General features: G+C 50.5%; 1 protein-coding gene across 1 annotated transcript in view; it reads left to right on the top strand.

Annotated features, from left to right (window-relative positions):
- The first annotated feature begins 687 nt into the window (after positions 1-687).
- The window catches only part of LOC138369889 (microtubule-associated protein 6-like), a 40,797-nt gene continuing 16,381 nt past the window's right edge, over positions 688-25,103 (top strand). Inside the window, exons 1-3 of the mRNA XM_069333635.1 lie at positions 688-729; positions 1,458-2,515; positions 10,778-10,899. Of these exons, the coding sequence (XP_069189736.1) occupies positions 688-729; positions 1,458-2,515; positions 10,778-10,899 (1,222 nt within the window). The remainder of the gene's footprint in view (positions 730-1,457; positions 2,516-10,777; positions 10,900-25,103) is intronic.

The following is a 25,103-nucleotide window of genomic DNA, read 5'->3' as shown; positions in this document are numbered from 1 at the left end:
CATATTGTGCATATTTAGGCTCTGGTTACGTTAGGTGTTTAGGTTCTGTTGGCGATTATTTGTATTTGTAGTGCGTGGGTGAAGCATTTACAGCGTTGTGGTTCGAACACAAGTCGTCAGTGAAGCACTTGTTCCGGAAGTGTTCGAACGTCAGCAGTTGTGAGTCTTGTGCAAACCGTTTTTCATTCATAAACACCAGGGGGTTTGGCGGGTGCATGGAATGGTCTTTGGGTCTTTGTTTAGAGGCCGGGCTGAGAGGCCGGGCTGAGAGGCCGGGCTGAGAGGCCGGGCTGAGAGGCCGGGCCGAGAGGCCGGGCCGAGAGGCCGGGCCGAGAGGCCGGGCCGAGAGGCCGGGCCGAGAGGCCGGGCCGAGAGGCCGGGCCGAGAGGCCGGGCCGAGAGGCCGGGCCGAGAGGCCGGGCCGAGAGGCCGAACTGACTCACACCAAGCCTGATTCATCATTAATAACACCAAAGACAAAGCCGCAGCGGCCGCGTGAGACAGTCCCACTGTGAGACACTGCCACAGTGACTCATTAACACAAAAGAAATCCATCACCAGGGTTACCACCAGAGCCCCGGGCGGCAGTGGTGCTGGGGGAGCGCTCGGCCGCCTCCCAGGGGCACTGCTCGGAGATGATGGACACTAAGCAGCTTGTGGTAAACGGCGGTCAATGAGTAAAGGGATCATGGTGGTTAATGCCGTCTTTACCCCCGAGGATTTACCGTTGGTCAGCGCCTCCTGACGCTGGGTACAAGTGTTTAGCTTGATGTTGGTGTTTTGATATTACCTCATACTATCATTTTGTGGACGGTAGTGACCAGAACTTACACCATCAGGAGGATAGTAGTGACCCTCCGTCCTACACCATCAGGAGAATAGTAGTGACCCTCCGTCCTACACCAGGACAGTAGTGACCCTCCGTCCTACACCATCAGGACAGTAGTGACCCTCCGCCCTACACCATCAGGACAGTAGTGACCCTCCGTCCTACACCAGGACAGTAGTGACCCTCCGTCCTACACCATCAGGACAGTAGTGACCCTCCGCCCTACACCATCAGGACAGTAGTGACCCTCCGTCCTACACCATCAGGACAGTAGTGACCCTCCGTCCTACACCAGGACAGTAGTGACCCTCCGTCCTACACCATCAGGACAGTAGTGACCCTCCGTCCTACACCACCAGGACAGTAGTGACCCTCCGTCCTACATCAGGACAGTAGTGACCCTCCGTCCTACACCAGGACAGTAGTGACCCTCCGTCCTACACCAGGACAGTAGTGACCCTCCGTCCTACACCATCAGGACAGTAGTGACCCTCCGTCCTACACCACCAGGACAGTAGTGACCCTCCGTCCTACATCAGGACAGTAGTGACCCTCCGTCCTACACCAGGACAGTAGTGACCCTCCGTCCTACACCAGGACAGTAGTGACCCTCCGTCCTACACCATCAGGACAGTAGTGACCCTCCGTCCTACACCAGGACAGTAGTGACCTCCCACAACAGTACCTTCACATCTTCAATTTCCCCACAACCTGGCAATCAAAATGTTCATAATTATTCACATAATGAAAGTGAGAGCCACGAGATAGTGCCACAAGCCGTGACGGAGGAGGCGGGAGTAGTGCCACAAGCCGTGACGGAGGAGGCGGGAGTAGTGCCACAAGCCGTGACGGAGGAGGCGGGAGTAGTGCCACAAGCCGTGACGGAGGAGGCGGGAGTAGTGCCACAAGCCGTGACGGAGGAGGCGGGAGTAGTGCCACAAGCCGTGACGGAGGAGGCGGGAGTAGTGCCACAAGCCGTGACGGAGGAGGCGGGAGTAGTGCCACAAGCCGTGACGGAGGAGGCGGGAGTAGTGCCACAAGCCGTGACGGAGGAGGCGGGAGTAGTGCCACAAGCCGTGACGGAGGAGGCGGGAGTAGTGCCACAAGCCGTGACGGAGGAGGCGGGAGTAGTGCCACAAGCCGTGACGGAGGAGGCGGGAGTAGTGCCACAAGCCGTGACGGAGGAGGCGGGAGTAGTGCCACAAGCCGTGACGGAGGAGGCGGGAGTAGTGCCACAAGCCGTGACGGAGGAGGCGGGAGTAGTGCCACAAGCCGTGACGGAGGAGGCGGGAGTAGTGCCACAAGCCGTGACAGAGGAGGCGGGAGTAGTGCCACAAGCCGTGACGGAGGAGGCGGGAGTAGTGCCACAAGCCGTGACGGAGGAGCCAGGAGTAGTGCCACAAGCCGTGACGGAGGAGCCAGGAGTAGTGCCACAAGCCGTGACGGAGGAGCCAGGAGTAGTGCCACAAGCCGTGACGGAGGAGGCGGGAGTAGTGCCACAAGCCGTGACGGAGGAGGCGGGAGTAGTGCCACAAGCCGTGACGGAGAAGGCGGGAGTAGTGCCACAAGCCGTGACGGAGGAGGCGGGAGTAGTGCCACAAGCCGTGACGGAGGAGGCGGGAGTAGTGCCACAAGCCGTGACGGAGGAGGCGGGAGTAGTGCCACAAGCCGTGACGGAGGAGCCAGCGTCACTCCCCCCCCCCCCCCCCCCGGGTCATCAACCTCTCCTGACTACCCTTCTCCCAGTTTGAGACGAAGTAAACTACACATTCCAACGTTCTATGGCATTCATTTTTATTGGAGCGCCCCCCGCGGGCCATCAGCAGGCAGGGGGGTGTGAGCCCCCTCCGCCGCCGCCTCACCTTACACTAACACCGCTCCTGGAATAGCGCACTAAAGCCTTTACAACTAAAGCAAATTTCAATCTTGAGCTAAGAATGGTGGCTTTTGGGTGTCGCTGGAGGAGAAAAATTGTGGAGGAACAGCTGCGGGATCAATGGAAACGATGCGTTTAAAATAAAAGACGAGTCCTGAATGGGAGCAGGTGGCGCTCACCAGGCAAATAAACTAAGAAAATCCGCGGCCCCCGTCTACTAATGGAACACTCGAGGCTTAAAAAGTCTTTTGCCGGCTGGGATATGACGCTCTGTCATCAACACGGGTCTTGAAGATGTTGAGATGATGAGATATATATATTATATTATATTATATATATTATAATATATATATATTATATTTATATTATTAAATATGACCGAAAAAGTAAGATTAATAATTCTAACACGAATTTTCTCAATCTTTCGTACATTACGCTTCACTGTTGGAGGTAAATCAAAAATCAATTCTCCAAAATTCATTTTTATTTCTAGTCTGACGCGACACGGGCGCGTTTCGTAAAACTTATTACATTTTCAAAGACTTTAGTTCACAAATACACAACTGAATAGAACTTACGTATCTCCGATTTTATATCTACATTTGAGTGAGGTGGAAGGGGTGATGTGGCATTAACACAAGACAGAACAAAGTATGGTATTAATAGGGTATTAATTTCATCAACACAAGACAGAACTAGAGTATTAATAGGGTATTAATTTCATCAACACAAGACAGAACACGAAACAATGGATATTGAATAGAAGGCGTTTGTAGAAAGCCTATTGGTCCATATTTCTTGATGCTTCTATATTGGAGCGGAGTCTTGAGGTGGGTAGAATATAGTTGTGCAATAATTGGCTGTTGATTGCTGGTGTTGACTTCTTGATGTGTAGCGCCTCGCAAACGTCAAGCCGCCTGCTATCGCTGTATCTATCGATGATTTCCGTGTTGTTTACTAGGATTTCTCTGGCGATGGTTTGGTTGTGGGAAGAGATTATATGTTCCTTAATGGAGCCCTGTTGCTTATGCATCGTTAAACGCCTAGAAAGAGATGTTGTTGTCTTGCCTATATACTGGGTTTTTTGGAGCTTACAGTCCCCAAGTGGGCATTTGAAGGCATAGACGACGTTAGTCTCTTTTAAAGGGTTCTGTTTTGTGTCTGGAGAGTTTCTCATGAGTAGGCTGGCCGTTTTTCTGGATTTATAGTAAATCGTCAGTTGTATCCTCTGATTTTTGTCTGTAGGGATAACGTTTCTATTAACAATATCTTTCAGGACCCTTTCCTCCGTTTTATGAGCTGTGGAAAAGAAGTTCCTGTAAAATAGTCTAATAGGGGGTATAGGTGTTGTGTTAGTTGTGTCTTCAGAGGTTGCATGGCTTTTCACTTTCCTTCTTATGATGTCTTCGACGAAACCATTGGAGAAGCCGTTATTGACTAGGACCTGCCTTACCCTACAGAGTTCTTCGTCGACTTGCTTCCATTCTGAGCTGTGGCTGAGAGCACGGTCGACATATGCGTTAACAACACTCCTCTTGTACCTGTCTGGGCAGTCGCTGTTGGCATTTAGGCACATTCCTATGTTTGTTTCCTTAGTGTAGACTGCAGTGTGGAAACCTCCGCCCTTTTCCATGACTGTTACATCTAGAAAGGGCAGCTTCCCATCCTTTTCCATCTCGTAAGTGTAAGCTCCAAAAAACCCAGTATATAGGCAAGACAACAACATCTCTTTCTAGGCGTTTAACGATGCATAAGCAACAGGGCTCCATTAAGGAACATATAATCTCTTCCCACAACCAAACCATCGCCAGAGAAATCCTAGTAAACAACACAGAAATCATCGATAGATACAGCGATAGCAGGCGGCTTGACGTTTGCGAGGCGCTACACATCAAGAAGTCAACACCAGCAATCAACAGCCAATTATTGCACAACTATATTCTACCCACCTCAAGACTCCGCTCCAATATAGAAGCATCAAGAAATATGGACCAATAGGCTTTCTACAAACACTTCTATTCAATATCCATTGTTTCGTGTTCTGTCTTGTGTTGATGAAATTAATACCCTATTAATACTCTTGTTCTGTCTTGTGTTGATGAAATTAATACCCTATTAATACCACACTTTGTTCTGTCTTGTGTTAATGCCACATCACCCCTTCCACCTCACTCAAATGTAGATATAAAATCGGAGATACGTAAGTTCTATTCAGTTGTGTATTTGTGAACTAAAGTCTTTGAAAATGTAATAAGTTTTACGAAACGCGCCCGTGTCGCGTCAGACTAGAAATAAAAATGAATTTTGGAGAATTGATTTTTGATTTACCTCCAACAGTGAAGCGTAATGTACGAAAGATTGAGAAAATTCGTGTTAGAATTATTAATCTTACTTTTTCGGTCATATTTAATAATATATGTCTACAGGAAAGACTGCTACCAAAATATACTAATATTATATTTATATATATATATTATATTTTATATATATATATATATATATATATATATATATATATATATATATATATATATATATATATATATATATATATATATATATATATATATATGTCGTACCTAGTAGCCAGAACGCACTTCTCAGCCTACTATGCAAGGCCCGATTTGCCTAATAAGCCAAATTTTCATGAATTAATTGTTTTTCGACTACCTAACCTACCTAACCTAACCTATCTTTTTCGGCCACCTAACCTAACCTAACCTATAAAGATAGGTTAGGTTAGGTAGGGTTGGTTAGGTTCGGTCATATATCTACGTTAATTTTAACTCCAATAAAAAAAAACTGACCTCATACATAATGAAATGGGTAGCTTTATCATTTCATAAGAAAAAAATAAGATAAAATATATTAATTCAGGAAAACTTGGCTTATTAGGCAAATCGGGCCTTGCATAGTAGGCTGAGAAGTGCGTTCTGGCTATTAGGTACGACATATTATATATATATATATATATATATATATATATATATATATATATATATATATATATATTATATATGGGACAATATGGGACAAGAAGGACAATACAATTTTATTCTATATAATGACAAAATGCAGTGGTGCCAGGACTGCCCTAATGTGCAGAGGTTCTCATTGTGCTGAAAAGCTGTGATTCATACATTAGGCTGCGAGCAGCCGCGTCCAACAGCCTGGTTGACCAGTCCAGCAACCAGAAGGCGTGGTCTAGGACCGGGCCGCGGGGACGTTGAGCCCCGAAATCATCGCAAGGTAAGGGAAGGTGCTTAATTCGTCTTGAGTTTGTCTCACTAGACCACGACTAACCGACTCTCACGAGGTAAGATAATTATCAGCAGAAAACACTAAGACATTAAAGACTATAATAGCACTAGAAAGTGATATGATGATAAGGATTTAGGATAGGACGGGGGGGGGGCAGGTGGTAAGGAATGGTGCCCAACCACTAGGACAGTCGGGGAAATTGAACGCCGATCTGCATGACGCGAGACCGTCGCTCTACCGTCCAGTCCAAGTGGCTGGGCTGGACGGTAGACCACATCACCAAGGTTAATATAGCAACCTGTCCTCTTAAAAATAACGTCGCTTTTCGCTCGTAGGCGCATTATGGCCGAAAGTGGACTTAATTTGAAAATTAAAAAAAATTAAAATAAATTTAGGATTTTTTTCCAACAACAGTAAGTTAAAGGTCCTCTGATAGGTTAGGTGGGCAGGAAATTCTCACAGTTTCAAAAAGTTATGAAAAACGTTAAGTGAAAGTTTCCTCTCCTAACCTGTCCGAGTAAGCCGGACGACTCGAACAGAAAACGGGACAGTACGTCATTTTAGTGAGTCGATATCATTTCAAATTACGTCCACTTTTGGCCATAGCGCGCATACCAGCGAAAAGCGACGTTATTTTTAAGAGGACGGGTATAATATATACCATATTCCCACGCAAACGTTGGTCACATGGCGAGAGGCTCATGGAGCAGTTAGGGCAGCATCCCTCGACCTGCTCGGTACATGATACACTTATACACAGATACTCGGGGAACACTACTGCAAGTGTAGGGCGCTGGCCGCCGAGGACTCAATGGAATAATTTGAGTTGCAATGATGATCCATTGTTGCGAGGAGCAGCCGGCCGTCTGCTGCTCACACCTCTGCCTGCCCTGCTGATCCTAGCTCAGCACTACACACGCCACTACTCAGCACAACCACCCCACAACTCATCACCAGACAAGGCAGCATCACCCAACGTAAAGCCAATTAGATACAACACTGCATAAACAAGTCACACAAAGGAACACCACATTGAGCAGCTCAGTTGATCAGTATATTATCCTGAGCAAAGTTGCCTCAGTGAAACACCTCATGCAGGTAATGGTTTGATGGCTGGCTGGCTGGCTGGCTGGCTACCTATCTGGCTAGCTATCTGGCTGGCTGGCTGGCTACCTATCTGGCTAGCTATTTGGCTGGCTAGCTAGCTATCTGGCTAGCTATCTGGCTGGCTAGCTATCTGGCTCGCTCTCTCTCTCTCTCTCCTCACAAGGCTGGTTCCTGAGCAGCGAGGACTAAGCTGCGAAGAAAAACTATGGACATTGGACGTCACTACATAGGAAAAGAACAGGGGGAGTCATGTCAGCGACATGAAAGATTCTAATGAGATCTGTCCAAGTTGACACAAGTAATATTCAAAATGAGAACCAGCAGCCCGAGGGAATATAACAAGGAACTGGAGACACAAATGTGCCGTAGATATGGCAGAAAGAACTTATGCAAAATATTATTCAATAAATGGAAAAGATTAGAAGACTTACATTAACAATACTGATCCTTGTATTGTTTACATTATACATTGTATATTTACAGTATACATTCCCGGAATGTAGGAGTTTATACTCGATTCTGCAAGCATATCTAGGTGAGTACACCTACACGAGTATAGTACACCCCCCACACATGAGTAGAATACACACCCCACACATTACCCGCCTAATGATCGAATTGCCCTAGCAACCCCCTTCCCATCTCCCCCTCACACATCTCCCTCACTCTACAACCCCCTCACTATATCCCCTCACAGTACGGCCCCTCACCACCCCCCCTCACTGCACCTCACCCAGAAATACACCACCGCCGTCGCCTCACGCGCCAGTACTCACCACTCGCTTTTATTCCGGAAAATGTCGACAGCCATAAATTTTTCTTAATATTTTAAAGTAATACACTGTGTACGTTTTGTCTCTCTCTCTCTCTCTCCCTCCCTTTCTCTCCCCCCCCCTCTCACTCACTCTCACTCCCTCTAACCCCCCCCCCTCTCACTCTCCCTTCATAGTTCCTGGAGTGTTAACCTTTAACCAAAGATGTCAAGTCTGACACTGAGCACTAGGTGTTTACCCCCTGGGTCTCGTGTGTGTGTGTGTGTGTGTGTGTGTGTGTGTGTGTGTGTGTGTGTGTGTGTGTGTGTGTGTGTGTGTGTGTGTGTGTGTGGAGCTGGTGCACTATCATGCAGTTTAGTTATGATCTTCACCCGTGTTCTCTGGCCCATCAGTGTAACCTACCGCCTCTACCACGGAAAGAAGTTGCTGCAAGTGTTGATTAAGGACCCTTGTAGCAGTCGGAATTTCCTCTCTTGTATGTGTAAAGGTTTGAGTGCAGTCATGAACACAGTCGATTAAGGCAGCGTCTGGGATCCTCGCGGACGTAGGGTCGAACCCTCGTCACGGCCCTTGTGGATTTGTTCACAGGCTAGAGATTAAGGAATGATGTGTAGTAGATCGTTGAAGAAGACATTTCACAACAAGAGGTCAAGCATTCCTGGAGCATACCTGGAGAGAGCCTTGGGAGTTCCTCTACTCCCCGAGCCCGGCCTGAGACTTGAAGCACACTAACTACCCTGTGCTACAGCGGCACCAGTTGAATGGCTTTCAGATTTTGTTCCATTTAGGACTGCCATAGAGAGTTCGTGCTTGCAGGAAGTAAATATTTATCTGTAAGGTGGCGCCTGAGACATCTAGTAGAGACCGAGTGCCAGACTCGGTCAAAGACCCCTGCACTGTGTAGGTCAACAACAGCTGATCTTGTCATCACACATTGACTGATGCCACTTATTGGGGAAAAGTTTAGTCGAAGCTCAACAGCAAAACGAGATTTCTTGATACCATATTGTCGCCCACACCTGAATACCTGACCAAAAAATGCTGTTATTTACACACAGAAATCGCAATAGCGTGATGCATCAAATGAACAAATCCACAAGGGGTTTAAATTCAATAAAATTTCTGGTTGCAATTCTTATACCATGTCGTAGCTCAGTTGATTAAGGCAGCGTCTGGGATGCTCTCGGACGTAGGTTCGAATCCTCGTCACGGCCCTTGTGGATTTGCTTTTATCTGTCGAGATATTATTGTCTCAACACACTCGTCCCCTCATAATTCCCTTCACATTTCTCCATTCACTTATCTGCTTGGACTACCTGTAGACAATTCGTATAGTTTATACGAATACGAATTCGACAATTCGCATACTATAACAGTGTGATGTGGAGAGGCTGTGTCCTAGCTCCTGGCTAACGCGCCCACACGGCCATCACAGCCTGGTTGAACCCGTGATTCCAGCAGAACCCGACCTATTAGTTTAGGTGGTTTGGCTAGGTTACGTAGGTTATATTTACAGTAAAAAGTTGAAAGTAGAACAAAAAGTACTCGTTCGTACAGCTTGGATTACAACATGGTTATTGAGAGTACACATTTGACTTTTTGGCCGACTGGTGTGTCAGCCTTGGACTTAAACATGGGAAGTCCGACCCGTAAGATGGGTCGGACTTTCACTAGTATCACGAACCACGTAACAATACCGCTATGAACCACCGTGAACCAGCACCACCATGAACCATCGCCCCCCCCCCCCCCACCGCTGGGGTGTGCGGTATCCACCAACCTTCACCCTGGCGAAGTAGCGCCTGGTGGAGTCGATTTCCTGCACCCAATTATCTGGGTGCGTGTCTCGGTAATGGTCGTGGTTCGGGCCCCGGCGTGCGGGGATCACAGCTCCTGTAGCCCGGGTGTCTATTCCGGCCAGGGAGTTCCTCTCTATGGCTTCCTGATGCGTTGCCTTCGTCGTTGGTAACGTTGCTTCCGTTAACAGACTGTTTGTTGGACTGTTACGGACTGTTACCCTTCCTGGGGGTAACCTGGTGTGTGTGTGTGTGTCTGTGTGTGTGTGTGTGTGTGTGTGTGTGTGTGTGTGTGTGTGTGTGTGTGTGTGTGTGTGTGTGTGTGTGTGTGTGTAGTTTTATAGTGACCATTCCTGTCTGGAGTGTAGTTGTGTCATACTATTGCAACATGTGCAATAGCCCATAGCTGTTGCTGTATAGGTAAAGTGTTGTCCACACTCGGCACACTCGCCTCGCAAGCGAGAAGACCTGGGTTCGAATCCTGGGAAGGTTAGAGCGATTGGGACCAATTCCTTTAATCCGCTCATTCACGTGCACCCAGCAATAGCTAAGGACCTGGATGTAAAACGATTACCGTATTGTGTTCTGGGGACATATAGCACTGTATAAACTAACAGGTTCTAGAACCTGCCTAGAGGCTTCAACCCTAACATAAGCACACAGGATTAGTGACAGAGTATCAAGAGGATGAGTGCCATTCAGGTGAATGTCACTCAGCTGAGTGCCACAGTGAAGACAGCAGTGTTCGTCCCCTCGGCCGTCTCCAGGCAACGGTCACCCCTTCACTCCCCTCTCTCCGTAACGTCTAGCGTTACTGTGACGTATATGTTTACTTCTGTGGCGTATTTGTTTACTTCCGCGACGTATTTGTTTACTTCCGCGACGTATTTGTTTACTTCCAGGACGTATTTGTTTACTTCCGCGACGTATTTGTTTACTTCCGCGACGTATTTGTTTACTTCCGCGACGTATTTGTTTACTTCCGCGACGTATTTGTTTACTTCCGTGACGTATTTGTTTACTTCCGTGACGTCACCGCCTCACACACAAACCATAACTAACTGCTCGCTAACATCAATCACTTAATTCCGTCACAAAACACATTTCAATATTACTTAACCATCTGCGTCAATTAGCGTTAATTACCTTTACAAGCGCGGCCTCAGACTCGGGAAGCCGACAAATACACATCACAATATATCCATCTTGGGAGAATTACGTTATGATCCAGAGACCTGTTCCTACCTGCGTTTCCAAGGTAAGCGAGTGAGCGAGTTTCCAGCTCGCTCAAGACGAGGCTTAGCGTAGCGTTGTGTCAAGTTGATCAAGCTTGATTGAATTGATTTAATCAAGCTTGATTGAATTGATTGAATCAAGCTTGATTTAATTGAATTGATTGAACGGCTATTACTGAATGCTCTTCACCTTTCTCTATCACCATTAGTTGCACCCATTTTTGTACTCATTTGACGCTAACAATGTTTCTAAGGAAATTTGGCGTTTTGCCCATTTGATATATTTCCCCTTTCAGATTGCCCAATCACTTCGGGTGGACGGTGGAGCGACGGTCTCGCTTCGTATAGGTCGCCGTTCAATCCCCCGACCGTCCAAAAGTGGTTGGGCACCATTCCTTTCCCCCTGTCCCATCCCATATCCTTATATCCTGACTCCCTTCCCAGTGCTATATAGTCGTAATGGCTTGGAGCTTTCCCCCTGATAATTCCCTCCCTTCCCTTTCAGTTAGCGTTACCGGTTTCTGTGTCGTCCTGTTCCAGTTTCCATCCCATCTGTTACTTAAAATTTCCCCCCTGTTGGTTCTTCTTTACTTTCAACCAATCCTTACTTTCTAACAATTCCTTTTGATATATTTCTGGCTATCTCGTAACTTTTCAAAATTGCCCTTTCCATCCTTTCCTGCAGTTAGCTGGCGCTTCACTCTCCCGCAAGCTGTTCCCTTTCCTTGCCCCTTCAGTTGACACCTCAATTGCACGTTCACATATCCCTTCCCTAACACACACACACGCACACGCACGCGCGCACACACACACACACACACACACACACACACACACACACACACACACACACACACACACACACACACACACACACACACACACACACACCCTTATACACCGCCTATTTACCCCTTGCCCATTAACAAACCCATTTAATTTAGTCAATACAATTATTATATATTTACGTTGACGCCATCCCTATTATACTCTCCCATTTACTCCTTGCCTATAACCAATTTTTAATTATTAGTATTAATATTACACAGAGAAATCCCATTATGCTGATAAATCAAGGAGAAAAATCCCACAGGAGCCGTCATGAGGATTCGAATCTATGACGATTCGCTAGATGACAATGGTGGAATTACAGAGCCAGAGGGAAGGGGGAATTATCAAGGGAAAAGCGCCAAGCCATTACGACTATATAGCACTGGGAAGGGGTCAGGATATAAGGACTTGGGATGGGGGGGGGGGGGGGGGGGGAAGAGGAATGGTGCCCAACCACTTTAGGACGGTAGGGGGGGAAATTGAACGCCGACCTGCATGAAGCGAGACCGTCGCTCTACCGTCCAGCCCACGTGGTGGTTCACACCTACAAACATGATGAGGAATTAATGTACAATTGAAATGTGACGATGAAAAGCTTCGTTTTCTAAGAGTATAAATATGACCGCCAGGCTAAAGGGGTGACTTGAGGATAATTATCTGCTAGTAACATGTATTCAAGACTTGGGGCCCAGGTGCCCGAAATACATGCATATGCGTGCATGCAATATCTAATTGTATATTGCTAGGGTTGATACCTGGTTGATACCTGGTTGATGGGGTTCTGGGAGTTGTTCTACTCCCCAAGCCCGGCCCGAGGCCAAGCTTGACTTGTGAGAGTTTGGTCCACCAGGCTGTTGCTTGGAGCGGCCCGCAGCGCGGTGTATTTGATGAAGACGTCTGTATAGGTGGAGTATATATACGTGGAGTGTACGTGGAGTGGGTTCTGGAAGGTCTCCAGTACAACTCTAGGAGTGGGCGGTGGGGACTACTGCCTCGCTCTTGTTGAAAAGAGGCGCCTCTTGTGTTCTGGGATTATTTCCTACCTTCCTCCGTGGGTTCCTCTACGTCTCTTGCCCGGCAGCCTAACTTCTCTTCTTCCTCTTGTTCTCTCTCGTTCTTGCATTGCAGCCTTCCCCTCTGCTATCGTATTTTACTCTCATTCCTCGTTCATATCTTCGTTCTTGGTGTTGACAAGACCATCGAGACAAGTTCTCTTTCACCTTCCTCGTCTTCCTCCTCCTCCTCCTGGTCTTCCTCCTCCTCCTGGTCCTCCAGGAACCAGGCTCTCACACCCTGGGCGCCCCGGGAGCCCACCAGCAGCGTTAACAGCCAATTTAGGGAGGTGGAAGACACAAGTGTAGGGTGACTCCTGGCTCTCTGTTGTGTTGGCGTGTGTTGTTAGGGGGGAGGGAGGCTTTGTTAGGGGGGGAGGTAGGCTTTGTTAGGGGGGGAGGGAGGCTTTGTTTGGGTGGGGGAGGCTGTGTTAGGGGGGGGGGGGTGTTGTGGTGAGGGTGTTAGGGAGGGCGTGTGGGGAGGGAGGGAGGCATGAAGGAAGTCGAGCAATAATTGTTGTTGGGGAGTGGCGTTGAGTGAAGTGCTGGCTGCTAGTTGTATTACTCTTTGTTTCCTCTCTCCTCTCTCCTCCCCCCCCCCCCTCTCTCTCTCTCCTCTCTCTCTCTCCCCCCCCCCTCTCTCTCTCTCTCCCTCCTCTCTCTCTCTCCCTCCCTCTCTCTCTCCCTCCCTCTCTCTCTCCCTCCCTCTCTCTCTCCCTCCCTCTCTCTCTCCCTCCCTCTCTCTCTCCCTCCCTCCCTCTCTCCCTCCTCCCTCTCTCCTCCCTCCCTCTCTCTCCCTCCCTCCCTCTCTTCCTCCCTCCCTCTCTTCCTCCCTCCCTCTCTTCCTCCCTCCTCTCTCTCTCTCTCTCTCTCTCTCTCTCTCTCTCTCTCTCTCTCTCCTCTCTCTCTCTCTCTCTCTCTCCCCACCTCTCATCTCTCTCTCCATCTCCTTCTCTCTCTCCTCTCCTCTCTCCCCCCCCCCCTACTCTCTCTCCTCTCTCTCTCACCTCCCTCCCCCGCTCTCTTCTCTCTCTCTCATCTCTCTACGCTCTTCTCTCTCTCTCTCTCTCTCTCTCTCTCCCCCCCCTCTCGTCTCTCTCTCTCTCTCCTTCTCTCTCTCTCCCCCCACCTCTCTCTCGCCTCTCTCTCTCACGTCCCTTCCCCTCTCTCTCTCTCTCTCTCTCTCCTCTCTCTCTCTCTTCCCCCCCTCCTCCGTCTCTCACTCTCTCTCTCCCTCTCCCTCTCTCTCTCCTCCCTCTCACCTCTCTCTCTCTTCACCCCCACCTCTCTCCTCTCTTCTCTCTCTTCTCTCTCCTCTCTACTCCTCTCTCTCTCTCTCTCTCTCTCTCTCTCTCTCCCCCCCTCTCTCTCTCTCTCTCTCTCTCTCTCCTCTCTCTCCTCCCCCCCCTCCTCTCTCTCTCTCTCTCTCTCTCTCTCCCCCCCTCTCTCTCTCTCTCTCTCTCCCTCCCTCCCCTCTCTCTCTCTCTCTCTCTCTCTCTCTCCCTCCCTCTCTCTCTCCTCTCTCTCTCCTCTCTCTCTCTCTCTCTCTCTCTCTCTCTCTCTCTCCTCTCTCCCTCTCTCTCTCCCTCTCTCTCTCCCTCTCTCCCTCCCTCCCTCCTCCCTCCTCCCTCCCTCCTCCCTCTCTCTCTCCCTCTCTCTCTCTCCCTCTCTCTCTCTCCCTCTCTCTCTCTCCCTCTCTCTCTCTCCCTCTCTCTCTCTCCCTCTCTCTCTCTCCCTCTCTCTCTCTCTCCCTCTCTCTCCCTCTCTCTCTCTCTCCCTCTCTCTCTCCCTCTCTCTCTCCCTCTCTCTCTCTCTCCCTCTCTCTCTCTCTCCCTCTCTCTCTCTCTCCCTCTCTCTCTCTCTCCCTCTCTCTCTCTCTCCCTCTCTCTCTCTCTCTCCTCTCTCGCCTTCTCTCTCTCTTGATCTACCTCTTCATCCGTCTGCTTTCCTCCGTCTTCCTGTGGGAGTATAGATTGTCTGGGGAGGGAGGGAGGAGAGGGGGGGTTAATGACCATGCTTAAGTCCCTCTTTTATTCTCTTTCTTTCCTCGTCTCTCTTGCCTCATCTATATGCGTGCTCTCCCTCCCTGCAGCCTCCGCCAGCATCATCATCTCCTCCTCCTCTTCTCCTCCACTTTTTCTCCATACTAATTCGCTGGTTCGTCTCCGCTCCCTCTGCTTAATTCTCACGTTCTGCCTTTCCACTTTCTCAGATTTCATCCTCTTACCCCTTTGTAGTTTTCATTTTTCTTAAAGTACTAACCAACCTTTGGGGGGGGGAGGGAGGTTGGTCTTCAGCTCCGTGGACCCCGTCTTGTTATCCTTTGATCAGCTGGTGTGGAGGCTGTGTTATGGAGTCTTATCGAGCACCGTCACTCCCCACGCCCGCTACTCTGACACTGAACAAGTCCTACACCCACTACTCTGACACTGAACAAGTCCTACACCCACTACTCTGACACTGAACAAGTCCTACACCCGCTACTGACACTGAACAAGTCCTACACCCGCTACTCTGACACTGAACAAGCCCTACACCCGCTACTCTGACACTGAACAAGTCCTACACCCGCTACTCTGACACTGAACAAGTCCTACACCCGCTACTGACACTGAACAAGTCCTACACCCGCTACTCTGACACTGAACCAGTCCTACACCCGCTACTCTGACACTGAACAAGTCCTACACCCACTACTCTGACACTGAACAAGTCCTACACCCGCTACTGACACTGAACAAGTCCTACACCCGCTACTCTGACACTGAACAAGCCCTACACCCGCTACTCTGACACTGAACAAGTTCTTCCTAATCTTCTCGTGGGTCATCTGGTTAATCAGGTTCAACCCTGCGGTTCCCGTGCTCCCAGTAAGCCACGATAATCCGTCCTTGTCTGCTATAACAATTACCATGAGAAATGACTCCCGTAACACTCTCTTCCAGTGATGTTTAGTTTCGTTATCCTTTTCTCGTAACACTTAAGTTACACGGACTAAGTTAAGCTAAGTAATCTAGTTATGGGACTATAGTCTAGTGTAATTCATAGAAATTCCGGTAACAATGTACTCGCCTAATTGTGCTTGCAGGGTGGGGGTGAGCTTTGGCTCTTTGGTCCCGCCTATAATGTAATTGACCATGAATGCATTTCATGTTTAATACAAGTCGCCTGTGTTTCTAGTCTCAGTCTAGATCCTGGAGAGTTGCAACGTTGCTGCCCTGGCGTGAGGTATGGGAATCTCATGCCCTGACCCTCAGTAGCATTTGTGGAATGAACAGTGTTCATTGAAGATTCATTCATTGTTCATTCAAAAATTGAAGCTTCCCCATTTTAGATATATATATATATACACACGAGCTAATACTCATTTTGACCGTCAATTCTACTGTTTAATATGTAGATAACTGTTGGGGGACAAAATCCTTCAAAACCCATGCTAAAATAGCCATTAGAATCTATGATGATAGATTATCATGATGGTATGATGATAGATGATAGACACAGATAGAATAGTTCGTAAACCAGTCACGCCCACGTTATAGCACGGAACTGAATAGTTCGACAGTGGGAAGATAGAGGATGTTTGTTGATGGCTTTCAAATTATAATATTTTGTAATGAACATTTTTCTTTTTGACTGGGATAGTGTATTTGTATTTTAATTTAGTCAGGTGTATTTGATCCCATCCCCGATATTGTATAATTAGTCGACAAAAATGTACATTTTCAATGTTTGTATGTTGAATCAGTTAGTGTCCGGACGGGTGGGTATTGGTATATTTCTGTGTATACCCCCAACACACCTGGTGTATGCTGTGTATATATGCCCCAACACACTTGGTGTATGCTGTGTATATATGCCCCAACACACCTGGTGTATGCTGTGTATATATACCCCAACACACCTGGTGTATGCTGTGTATATATGCCCCAACCCACCTGGCGTATGCTGTGTATATATGCCCCAACACACCTGGTGTATGCTGTATATATACGCCAACACACCTGGTGTATGCTGTGTATATATGCCCCAACCCACCTGGCGTATGCTGTGTATATATATGCCCCAACACACCTGGTGTATGCTGTATATATACGCCAACACACCTGGTGTATGCTGTGTATATATGCCCCAACACACCTGGGGCATCATTCTAGGCTCATTCCTCGGGGCCCAGGCTTATTATCCTGCCTCTTAGCTCTCCGTATAAGCCTCAGTACCTAAGATCATTCTCCGTCACCTAACTGCTTAAATTTGCTTCTAATTCTAAGACCATTTATTACTTAACAAATACATCACAGGTTTCCGCTTGCATCTAAACCCCGTTTTAGAGATGGTGATATATTGGCCTGTCTAAACACCAGAGCAAGGCTTCATCAAGCCCAGCCAGTTACGAAACCTGTACATCTTCAAGTAATCTTTGGGGGACTTTGTTTACCTTTGTGGAACAGTTTACGAGCTCTTTAAGAACTACGAGGTTGTTTATAAGGATAATACCCTTGGGTTGTCAAGTTCGAAGCTCGTAAACTAAACAGTTTAATGTAAACTCTCACGATTAATGAAGGATACCTTATCTTGCGTTGATCCCAGAGAGTCAACGTCCCCGCGGCCCGGTCTCTGACCAGGCCTCCTGGTTGATGGTCTGGTCAACCAGACTGTTGTTGGATACGGCAGGCTCGCAGACGTGACGTATGAATCCCAGCCTGGTTGATCAGGTACCCTATAGAGGTGTGTATCGAGGATGTATACAGGTTTACGTAAACACGAATGAATCTGACCACCACAATGTTGAATAGTCACATAGGCCTCCCCGACCAACACTTTTTTCCTTTCGTGTCTAAACCCTTTGTAGTTTTTTACCCTTACCCTAAACCCTTACCCCTTACCCTAAACATATGGGTTTCTACCGCCTGTGTGGACACTCGTAGCCTCTTCCGCCCTACCTCAATCACCCCCACATCCCCCCTCTCCACACCCCCCACCACCTCAAAGCCATCAGCCGCCGCCCCAAGCTTCTTCCTGGTAGAGCTGGGCAGCTTAAGCCCAGACAGATTGGTCGGGCGGGCGGCACAAAATGTGTGAAAGTTTGAAGAGTACCAGAGATGATGTGAACGAATGACGGGGGCGGAGTAAGGAAAAGATTAGAGTTTATGCATTACAGGGAGAGGGAGAACAAAGACAACGGCGTCCAAGGATTAAAAGAGAGAGAGAGAGAGAGAGAGAGAGAGAGAGAGAGAGAGAGAGAGAGAGAGAGAGAGAGAGAGAGAGAGAGAGAGAGAGAGAGAGACTGATAAATGATATTAATAATTAAACAACACTAATTCTTGAAAAAGAACTGGACGAGAGACCAAGACGAAGACAAATTAGCAATACATTTCACAGGAAGAAGCAACAAGATAAGTATCTCTTAGGAAAATGTAGAGCACCCATCTCTTCCTCCCTCCCCCCCCCAACCTACCTACCTACCTACCCCCCTCCCTCCCCCTCTCTCTCTCTCTCTCTCTCTCTCTCTCTCTCTCTCTCTCTCTCTCTCTCTCTCTCTCTCTCTCTCCGTCCCTTCCTTCCTGGGTAACCGTTTGCTTGGGTACACGAATATTATTGTTCCATTAACATGAAGTATTTCGTACCCATTTTCTACGACACAAAGAGCTGTTGGAATGTGGGGGGGGGGGGAGGCGTGGGGGAAGGGGTGTGAGGGAGGGAAGGGGAGGGAGGGAGGGGGTGTGTGGTGATAGCGAATTAGTGTGTGAGAAGCGCAGTATGATAGAGGGGGGAGGGGGGGGGGAAGGTAGAGAATAGCCCTTCATTCTTTGTCATAATCAATAAATATTCTCTCTCGGCCATTTTTAACATTTTTTAATGCCATCTTCAACGCCACTACTGCCATCTTCATCCTTCTCGCACTTATCACACAACAGAAAACAAAAGATTGATCACGTGTACACAGTTTATACACAGTCTTCAGACGGCCTCGTAACACCGGGGTCCGCGGGCCTACTGAACCTCATACGAACTTCAGCCTCATATAGAACGAATCTATACACAATGTCACTGAATGGCGGGGCTCGACTCTGCTAAATAATTCGAAAAGTTTATATTGGTCCGGCGTTGATTTAGGCTTCTGGGAGAGTGAGTGTGGTAGCCTAGCCGGGAGGAGCTTCCCCTCGTGTGAGGAGCTTCCCCTCGTGTGAGGAGCTTCCCCTCGTGTGAGGAGCTTCCCCTCGTGTGAGGAGCTTCCCCTCGTGTGAGGAGCTTCCCCTCGTGTGAGGAGCTTCCCCTCGTGTGTGGAGCTTCCCCTCACGTGAGTAGCCTAAATCCACGTAGCCCTGCACTGAGGCTCTTGTGGTCTTGCTCTATTTTTTTTAACTGACTCAATTTTCTAAACTAACCAAACTTTTTCTTCTGTCGCAAAACTTTGGACAAATCTCACTTTTTTTTTCGCCTCACTCTTAGTCACCCTTCTCCCCCTTCACCCTACTCACCTGTCCCCCTAGTGGCTCTCAGAGAGGTGGTAGTGGTGGTGGCAGTACCAGGAGGTCGTGTTGTTAAAAGCAGCATATTGGTATTGCAAACATTTCGTTCAGCATTTCTTAATTTTTCCCGCCTTTTTAAATTTCCAAGCACAGAAGCGCACGGAGGGAGACACTGGAGTTGAAATTGAAATTGAAATAAGTTTATTGAGGTAAAATACACACAAAGGGATGAGGTAGCTCAAGCTATTCTCACCCCGTTCAGTACATCGTGTTAATACATACATAGACACACATCACAAACAAGAAACATATTACCAAACATTCTGAGAGACCCTGGAGTGTTCCCTGTGGTCATGTGAGCTGGAGGGTGGTGGGAGATTGGTTATCTTGAGGTTATCTTGAGATGATTTCGGGGCTTTTTAGTGTCCCCACGACCCGGTCCTCGACCAGGCCTCCACCCCCAGGAAGCAGCCCGTGACAGCTGACTAACAGCCAGGTACCTATTTTACTGCTAGATAACAGGGGCACAGGGTGAAAGAAACTCTGCCCATTGTTTCTCGCCGGCGCCTGGGATCGAACCCAGGACCACAGGATCACAAGTCCAGCGTGCTGTCCGCTCGGAGGACCGGCTCCATGGGTCTGAACCGACCGGCATCAGTGTGGGTCTGAACCTTCTGTTGTTCTGTAATGACAGCATCTCATAGCGCTTAACATTGTGGCGGCATCGGTAATTAACTTTTATTTTAATATATACTCCCTTACGTGTATTTTTTGCTAGGCTTTCCAATAGAAGAATTGCTTTTATTTTATCCAATGTGTCTCCGACTTGTGAGAGGTAATGATGTTGTCAGCGGTGTCTGGGTGCCTAAGGTGGTGGCAGCGATGTTGTCAGCAGTGTCTGGGTGCCTCAGGTGGTGGCAGCGATGTTGTCAGCAGTGTCTGGGTGCCTCAGGTGGTGGCAGCGATGTTGTCAGCAGTGTCTGGGTGCCTCAGGTGGTGGCAGCGATGTTGTCAACAGTGCCAGAGTGCCTCAGGTGGTGGCAGCGATGTTGTCAGCAGTGTCTGGGTGCCTCAGGTGGTGGCAGCGATGTTGTCAGCAGTGTCTGGGTGCCTCAGGTGGTGGCAGCGATGTTGTCAACAGTGCCAGAGTGCCTCAGGTGGTGGCAGCGATGTTGTCAGCAGTGTCTGGGTGCCTCAGGTGGTGGCAGCGATGTTGTCAACAGTGTCTGGGTGCTTCAGATGGTGGCAGCGATGTTGTCAACAGTGCCAGAGTGCCTCAGGTGGTGGCAGCGATGTTGTCAGCAGTGTCTGGGTGCCTCAGGTGGTGGCAGCGATGTTGTCAGCAGTGTCTGGGTGCCTCAGGTGGTGGCAGCGATGTTGTCAACAGTGTCTGGGTGCTTCAGATGGTGGCAGCGATGTTGTCAACAGTGCCAGAGTGCCTCAGGTGGTGGCAGCGATGTTGTCAGCAGTGTCTGGGTGCCTCAGGTGGTGGCAGCGATGTTGTCAGCAGTGTCTGGGTGCCTCAGGTGGTGGCAGCGATGTTGTCAACAGTGCCAGAGTGCCTCAGGTGGTGGCAGCGATGTTGTCAGCAGTGTCTGGGTGCCTCAGGTGGTGGCAGCGATGTTGTCAACAGTGTCTGGGTGCTTCAGATGGTGGCAGCGATGTTGTCAACAGTGCCAGAGTGCCTCAGGTGGTGGCAGCGATGTTGTCAACAGTGTCTGGGTGCTTCAGGTGGTGGCAGCGATGTTGTCAGCAGTGCCAGAGTGCCTCAGGTGGTGGCAGCGATGTTGTCAGCAGTGTCTGGGTGCCTCAGGTGGTGGCAGCGATGTTGTCAACAGTGTCTGGGTGCTTCAGGTGGTGGCAGCGATGTTGTCAACAGTGCCAGAGTGCCTCATGTGGTGGCAGCGATGTTGTCAACAGTGTCTGGGTGCTTCAGGTGGTGGCAGCGATGTTGTCAGCAGTGCCAGGGTGCCTCAGGTGGTGGCAGCGATGTTGTCAGTAGTGTCTGGGTGCCTCAGGTGGTGGCAGTGATGTTGTCAACAGTGTCTGGGTGCTTCAGGTGGTGGCAGCGATGTTGTCAGCAGTGCCAGAGTGCCTCAGGTGGTGGCAGCGATGTTGTCAACAGTGCCAGAGTGCCTCAGGTGGTGGCAGCGATGTTGTCAACAGTGCCAGGGTGCCTCAGGTGGTGGCAGTGATGTTGTCAGCAGTGTCAGGGTGCCTCAGGTGGTGGCAGCGATGTTGTCAGCAGTGTCCGGGTGCCTCAGGTGGTGGCAGCGATGTTGTCAGCAGTGTCAGGGTGCCTCAGGTGGTGGCAGCGATGTTGTCAACAGTGTCTGGGTGCCTCAGGTGGTGGCAGCGATGTTGTCAGTAGTGTCAGGGTGCCTCAGGTGGTGGCAGCGATGTTGTCAGCAGTGTCTGGGTGCCTCAGGTGGTGGCAGCGATGTTGTCAACAGTGTCTGGGTGCCTCAGGTGGTGGCAGCGATGTTGTAAACAGTGCCAGGGTGCCTCAGGTGGTGGCAGCGATGTTGTCAACAGTGCCAGGGTGCCTCAGATGGTGGCAGCGATGTTGTCAACAGTGTCTGGGTGCCTCAGGTGGTGGCAGCGATGTTGTCAACAGTGCCAGGGTGCCTCAGATGGTGGCAGCGATGTTGTCAACAGTGTCAGGGGGGCATCAGGCGGTGCCATCCAATCTGTCATGCTTGAAAAGAACCTGGCGAGATTAGGGCGCAGGCAGAGAAGGGAGGAAAATAAAGTTATTGAAAGTTGAGGAAGAAGCCTTAAAATTGGATGAGGCGGAAGAGAGCACAAAAAAAAAGACAAGAATGGTGTAGGGAAAAAAGAAAAACGGAGCATAGAAAGAAAGGGAGAGTGTAAAGGAAACAGTTTACCTACAAAACTGGGTATGAAGGGTATGAAACACAGATGAAAAATGTAAAGAGAATGCCGGGTAAAGGAACGGACGATTGAAAAGAAAGATGCAGTAAAGGGAAATAAGGAAGGAGAGTAAAGAAGGGAGCGGAGGGAGGAGGTGCGCAGTCAAGATTTACGGAGAAGGAAGATGGAGACGAAGAAACAGCTAAACTGAAACATATTTCACTCTTGCAGCTCAAAATGTATCCTTAAGACGCTGGAATGATCGTAGTCTTGTCTCATGGCATCTGGCCAACATGTGTAGTCTTCTCTTATATACACTCTTGCTGCCATCTTCAGTGTATACACTCAATGCTCGCACTGAAATAATATGTGTGTGTGTGTGTGTGTGTGTGTGTGTGTGTGTGTGTGTGTGTGTGTGTGTGTGTGTGTGTGTATTCACCTAGTTGTTCTTGCGGGGATTGATCCCTGCTCTTTCGGCCTGCCTCTCAACTGTCAATCAACTGTAACTAAATATTATTTTCTCCACACACATACACACCCAGGAAGCAGCTCCGTAACAGCTGTCTAACTCCCAGGTACCTACTTACTGCTAGGTAACAGGTGCATCAGGGGTGAAAGAAACTTTGCCCATTTGTTTCTGCCTGGTCCGGGAATCGAACCCGCGCTACAGAATTACGAGTCATGCGCGCTGTCCGCTCAGCTACCAGACCCAGACCCCCTGATAAGTGGGTCTGGTAGCTGACCTACGTGTAAGTGCGTGCGTGCGTGCGTGCGTTACACACTGTCAGTACAGTGAGAAGTGTTGCTGATACGCCACATAGAAGTCATGTGTACAACATAGTCATGTGTACAACATAGTCATGGATACAGCAGGCATGGGGGGTACAGCAGTCAAGAGAGCACAGCAGGGGTCATGGCTACAGCAGTTATGGGAACAGCAATAACGGGTACAGAAGTCACTGAGCAAGCAGTCAAGGGTACAGTAATCATTAGTGCAGCAGTCGTGGGCGTCTCAGGTGTGTGTGGCCTCCGTCAGTCGTGGGCGCCTCAGGTGTGTGTGGCCTCCGTCAGTCGTGGGCGTCTCAGGTGTGTGTGGCCTCCGTCAGTCGTGGGAGCCTCAGGTGTGTGTGTGTGTGTGGCCTCCGTCAGCCGTGGGCGTCTCAGGTGTGTGTGGCCTCCGTCAGTCGTGGGCGCCTCAGGTGTGTGTGTGGCCTCCGTCAGTCGTGGGCGCCTCAGGTGTGTGTGTGGCCTCCGTCAGTCGTGGGCGCCTCAGGTGTGTGTGTGGCCTCCGTCAGTCGTGGGCGCCTCAGGTGTGTGTGTGGCCTCCGTCAGTCGTGGGCGCCTCAGGAGTGTGTGGCCTCCGTCAGTCGTGGGCGCCTCAGGTGTGTGTATGGCCTCCGTCAGTCGTGGGCGCCTCAGGTGTGTGTGTGGCCTCCGTCAGCCGTGGGCGCCTCAGGTGTGTGTGGCCTCCGTCAGTCGTGGGCGCTGCAGGTGTGTGTGGCCTCCGTCAGTCGTGGGCGCTGCAGGTGTGTGTGGCCTCCGTCAGTCGTGGGCGCTGCAGGCGTGTGTGTGGCCTCCGTCAGTCGTGGGCGCTGCAGGTGTGTGTGGCCTCCGTCAGTCGTGGGCGCTGCAGGCGTGTGTGTGGCCTCCGTCAGTCGTGGGCGCTGCAGGCGTGTGTGGCCTCCGTCAGTCGTGGGCGCTGCAGGTGTGTGTGGCCTCCGTCAGTCGTGGGCGCTGCAGGTGTGTGTGGCCTCCGTCAGTCGTGGGCGCTGCAGGTGTGTGTGGCCTCCGTCAGTCGTGGGCGCTGCAGGTGTGTGTGGCCTCCGTCAGTCGTGGGCGCTGCAGGCGTGTGTGTGGCCTCCGTCAGTCGTGGGCGCTGCAGGTGTGTGTGGCCTCCGTCAGTCGTGGGCGCTGCAGGCGTGTGTGGCCTCCGTCAGTCGTGGGCGCCTCAGGTGTGTGTGGCCTCCGTCAGTCGTGGGCGCTGCAGGCGTGTGTGTGGCCTCCGTCAGTCGTGGGCGCTGCAGGCGTGTGTGTGGCCTCCGTCAGTCGTGGGCGCCTCAGGTGTGTGTGGCCTCCGTCAGTCGTGGGCGCTGCAGGCGTGTGTGTGGCCTCCGTCAGTCGTGGGCGCTGCAGGCGTGTGTGTGGCCTCCGTCAGTCGTGGGCGCCTCAGGTGTGTGGCCTCCGTCAGTCGTGGGCGCTGCAGGTGTGTGTGGCCTCCGTCAGTCGTGGGCGCTGCAGGCGTGTGTGTGGCCTCCGTCAGTCGTGGGCGCCTCAGGTGTGTGTGGCCTCCGTCAGTCGTGGGCGCTGCAGGCGTGTGTGTGGCCTCCGTCAGTCGTGGGCGCTGCAGGCGTGTGTGTGGCCTCCGTCAGTCGTGGGCGCTGCAGGTGTGTGTGGCCTCCGTCAGTCGTGGGCGCTGCAGGTGTGTGTGGCCTCCGTCAGTCGTGGGCGCTGCAGGTGTGTGTGGCCTCCGTCAGCCGTGGGCGCCGCAGGCGTGTGTGGCCTCCGTCAGCCGTGGGCGCTGCAGGCGTGTGTGGCCTCCGTCAGTCGTGGGCGCTGCAGGCGTGTGTGGCCTCCGTCAGTCGTGGGCGCTGCAGGCGTGTGTGGCCTCCGTCAGCCGTGGGCGCTGCAGGCGTGTGTGGCCTCCGTCAGTCGTGGGCGCTGCAGGCGTGTGTGGCCTCCGTCAGTCGTGGGCGCTGCAGGTGTGTGTGGCCTCCGTCAGCCGTGGGCGCCGCAGGCGTGTGTGGCCTCCGTCAGTCGTGGGCGCTGCAGGCGTGTGTGGCCTCCGTCAGTCGTGGGCGCCTCAGGTGTGTGGCCTCCGTCAGTCGTGGGCGCCTCAGGTGTGTGGCCTCCGTCAGTCGTGGGCGCCTCAGGTGTGTGGCCTCCGTCAGCCGTGGGCGCTGCAGGCGTGTGTAGCGTACTGGGGCGTAGTGACGTGGCCGCGCCAACGTAAACACAACTATTTCCATTAACAAGTTTGACGCTGGTTGAAGCTCCCGG

The sequence above is a fragment of the Procambarus clarkii genome, chromosome 30 (genome assembly GCF_040958095.1).
Source record: "Procambarus clarkii isolate CNS0578487 chromosome 30, FALCON_Pclarkii_2.0, whole genome shotgun sequence".
Classification (NCBI taxonomy): domain Eukaryota; kingdom Metazoa; phylum Arthropoda; class Malacostraca; order Decapoda; family Cambaridae; genus Procambarus; species Procambarus clarkii.
This window is presented reverse-complemented; position numbering and strand designations above follow the sequence as displayed.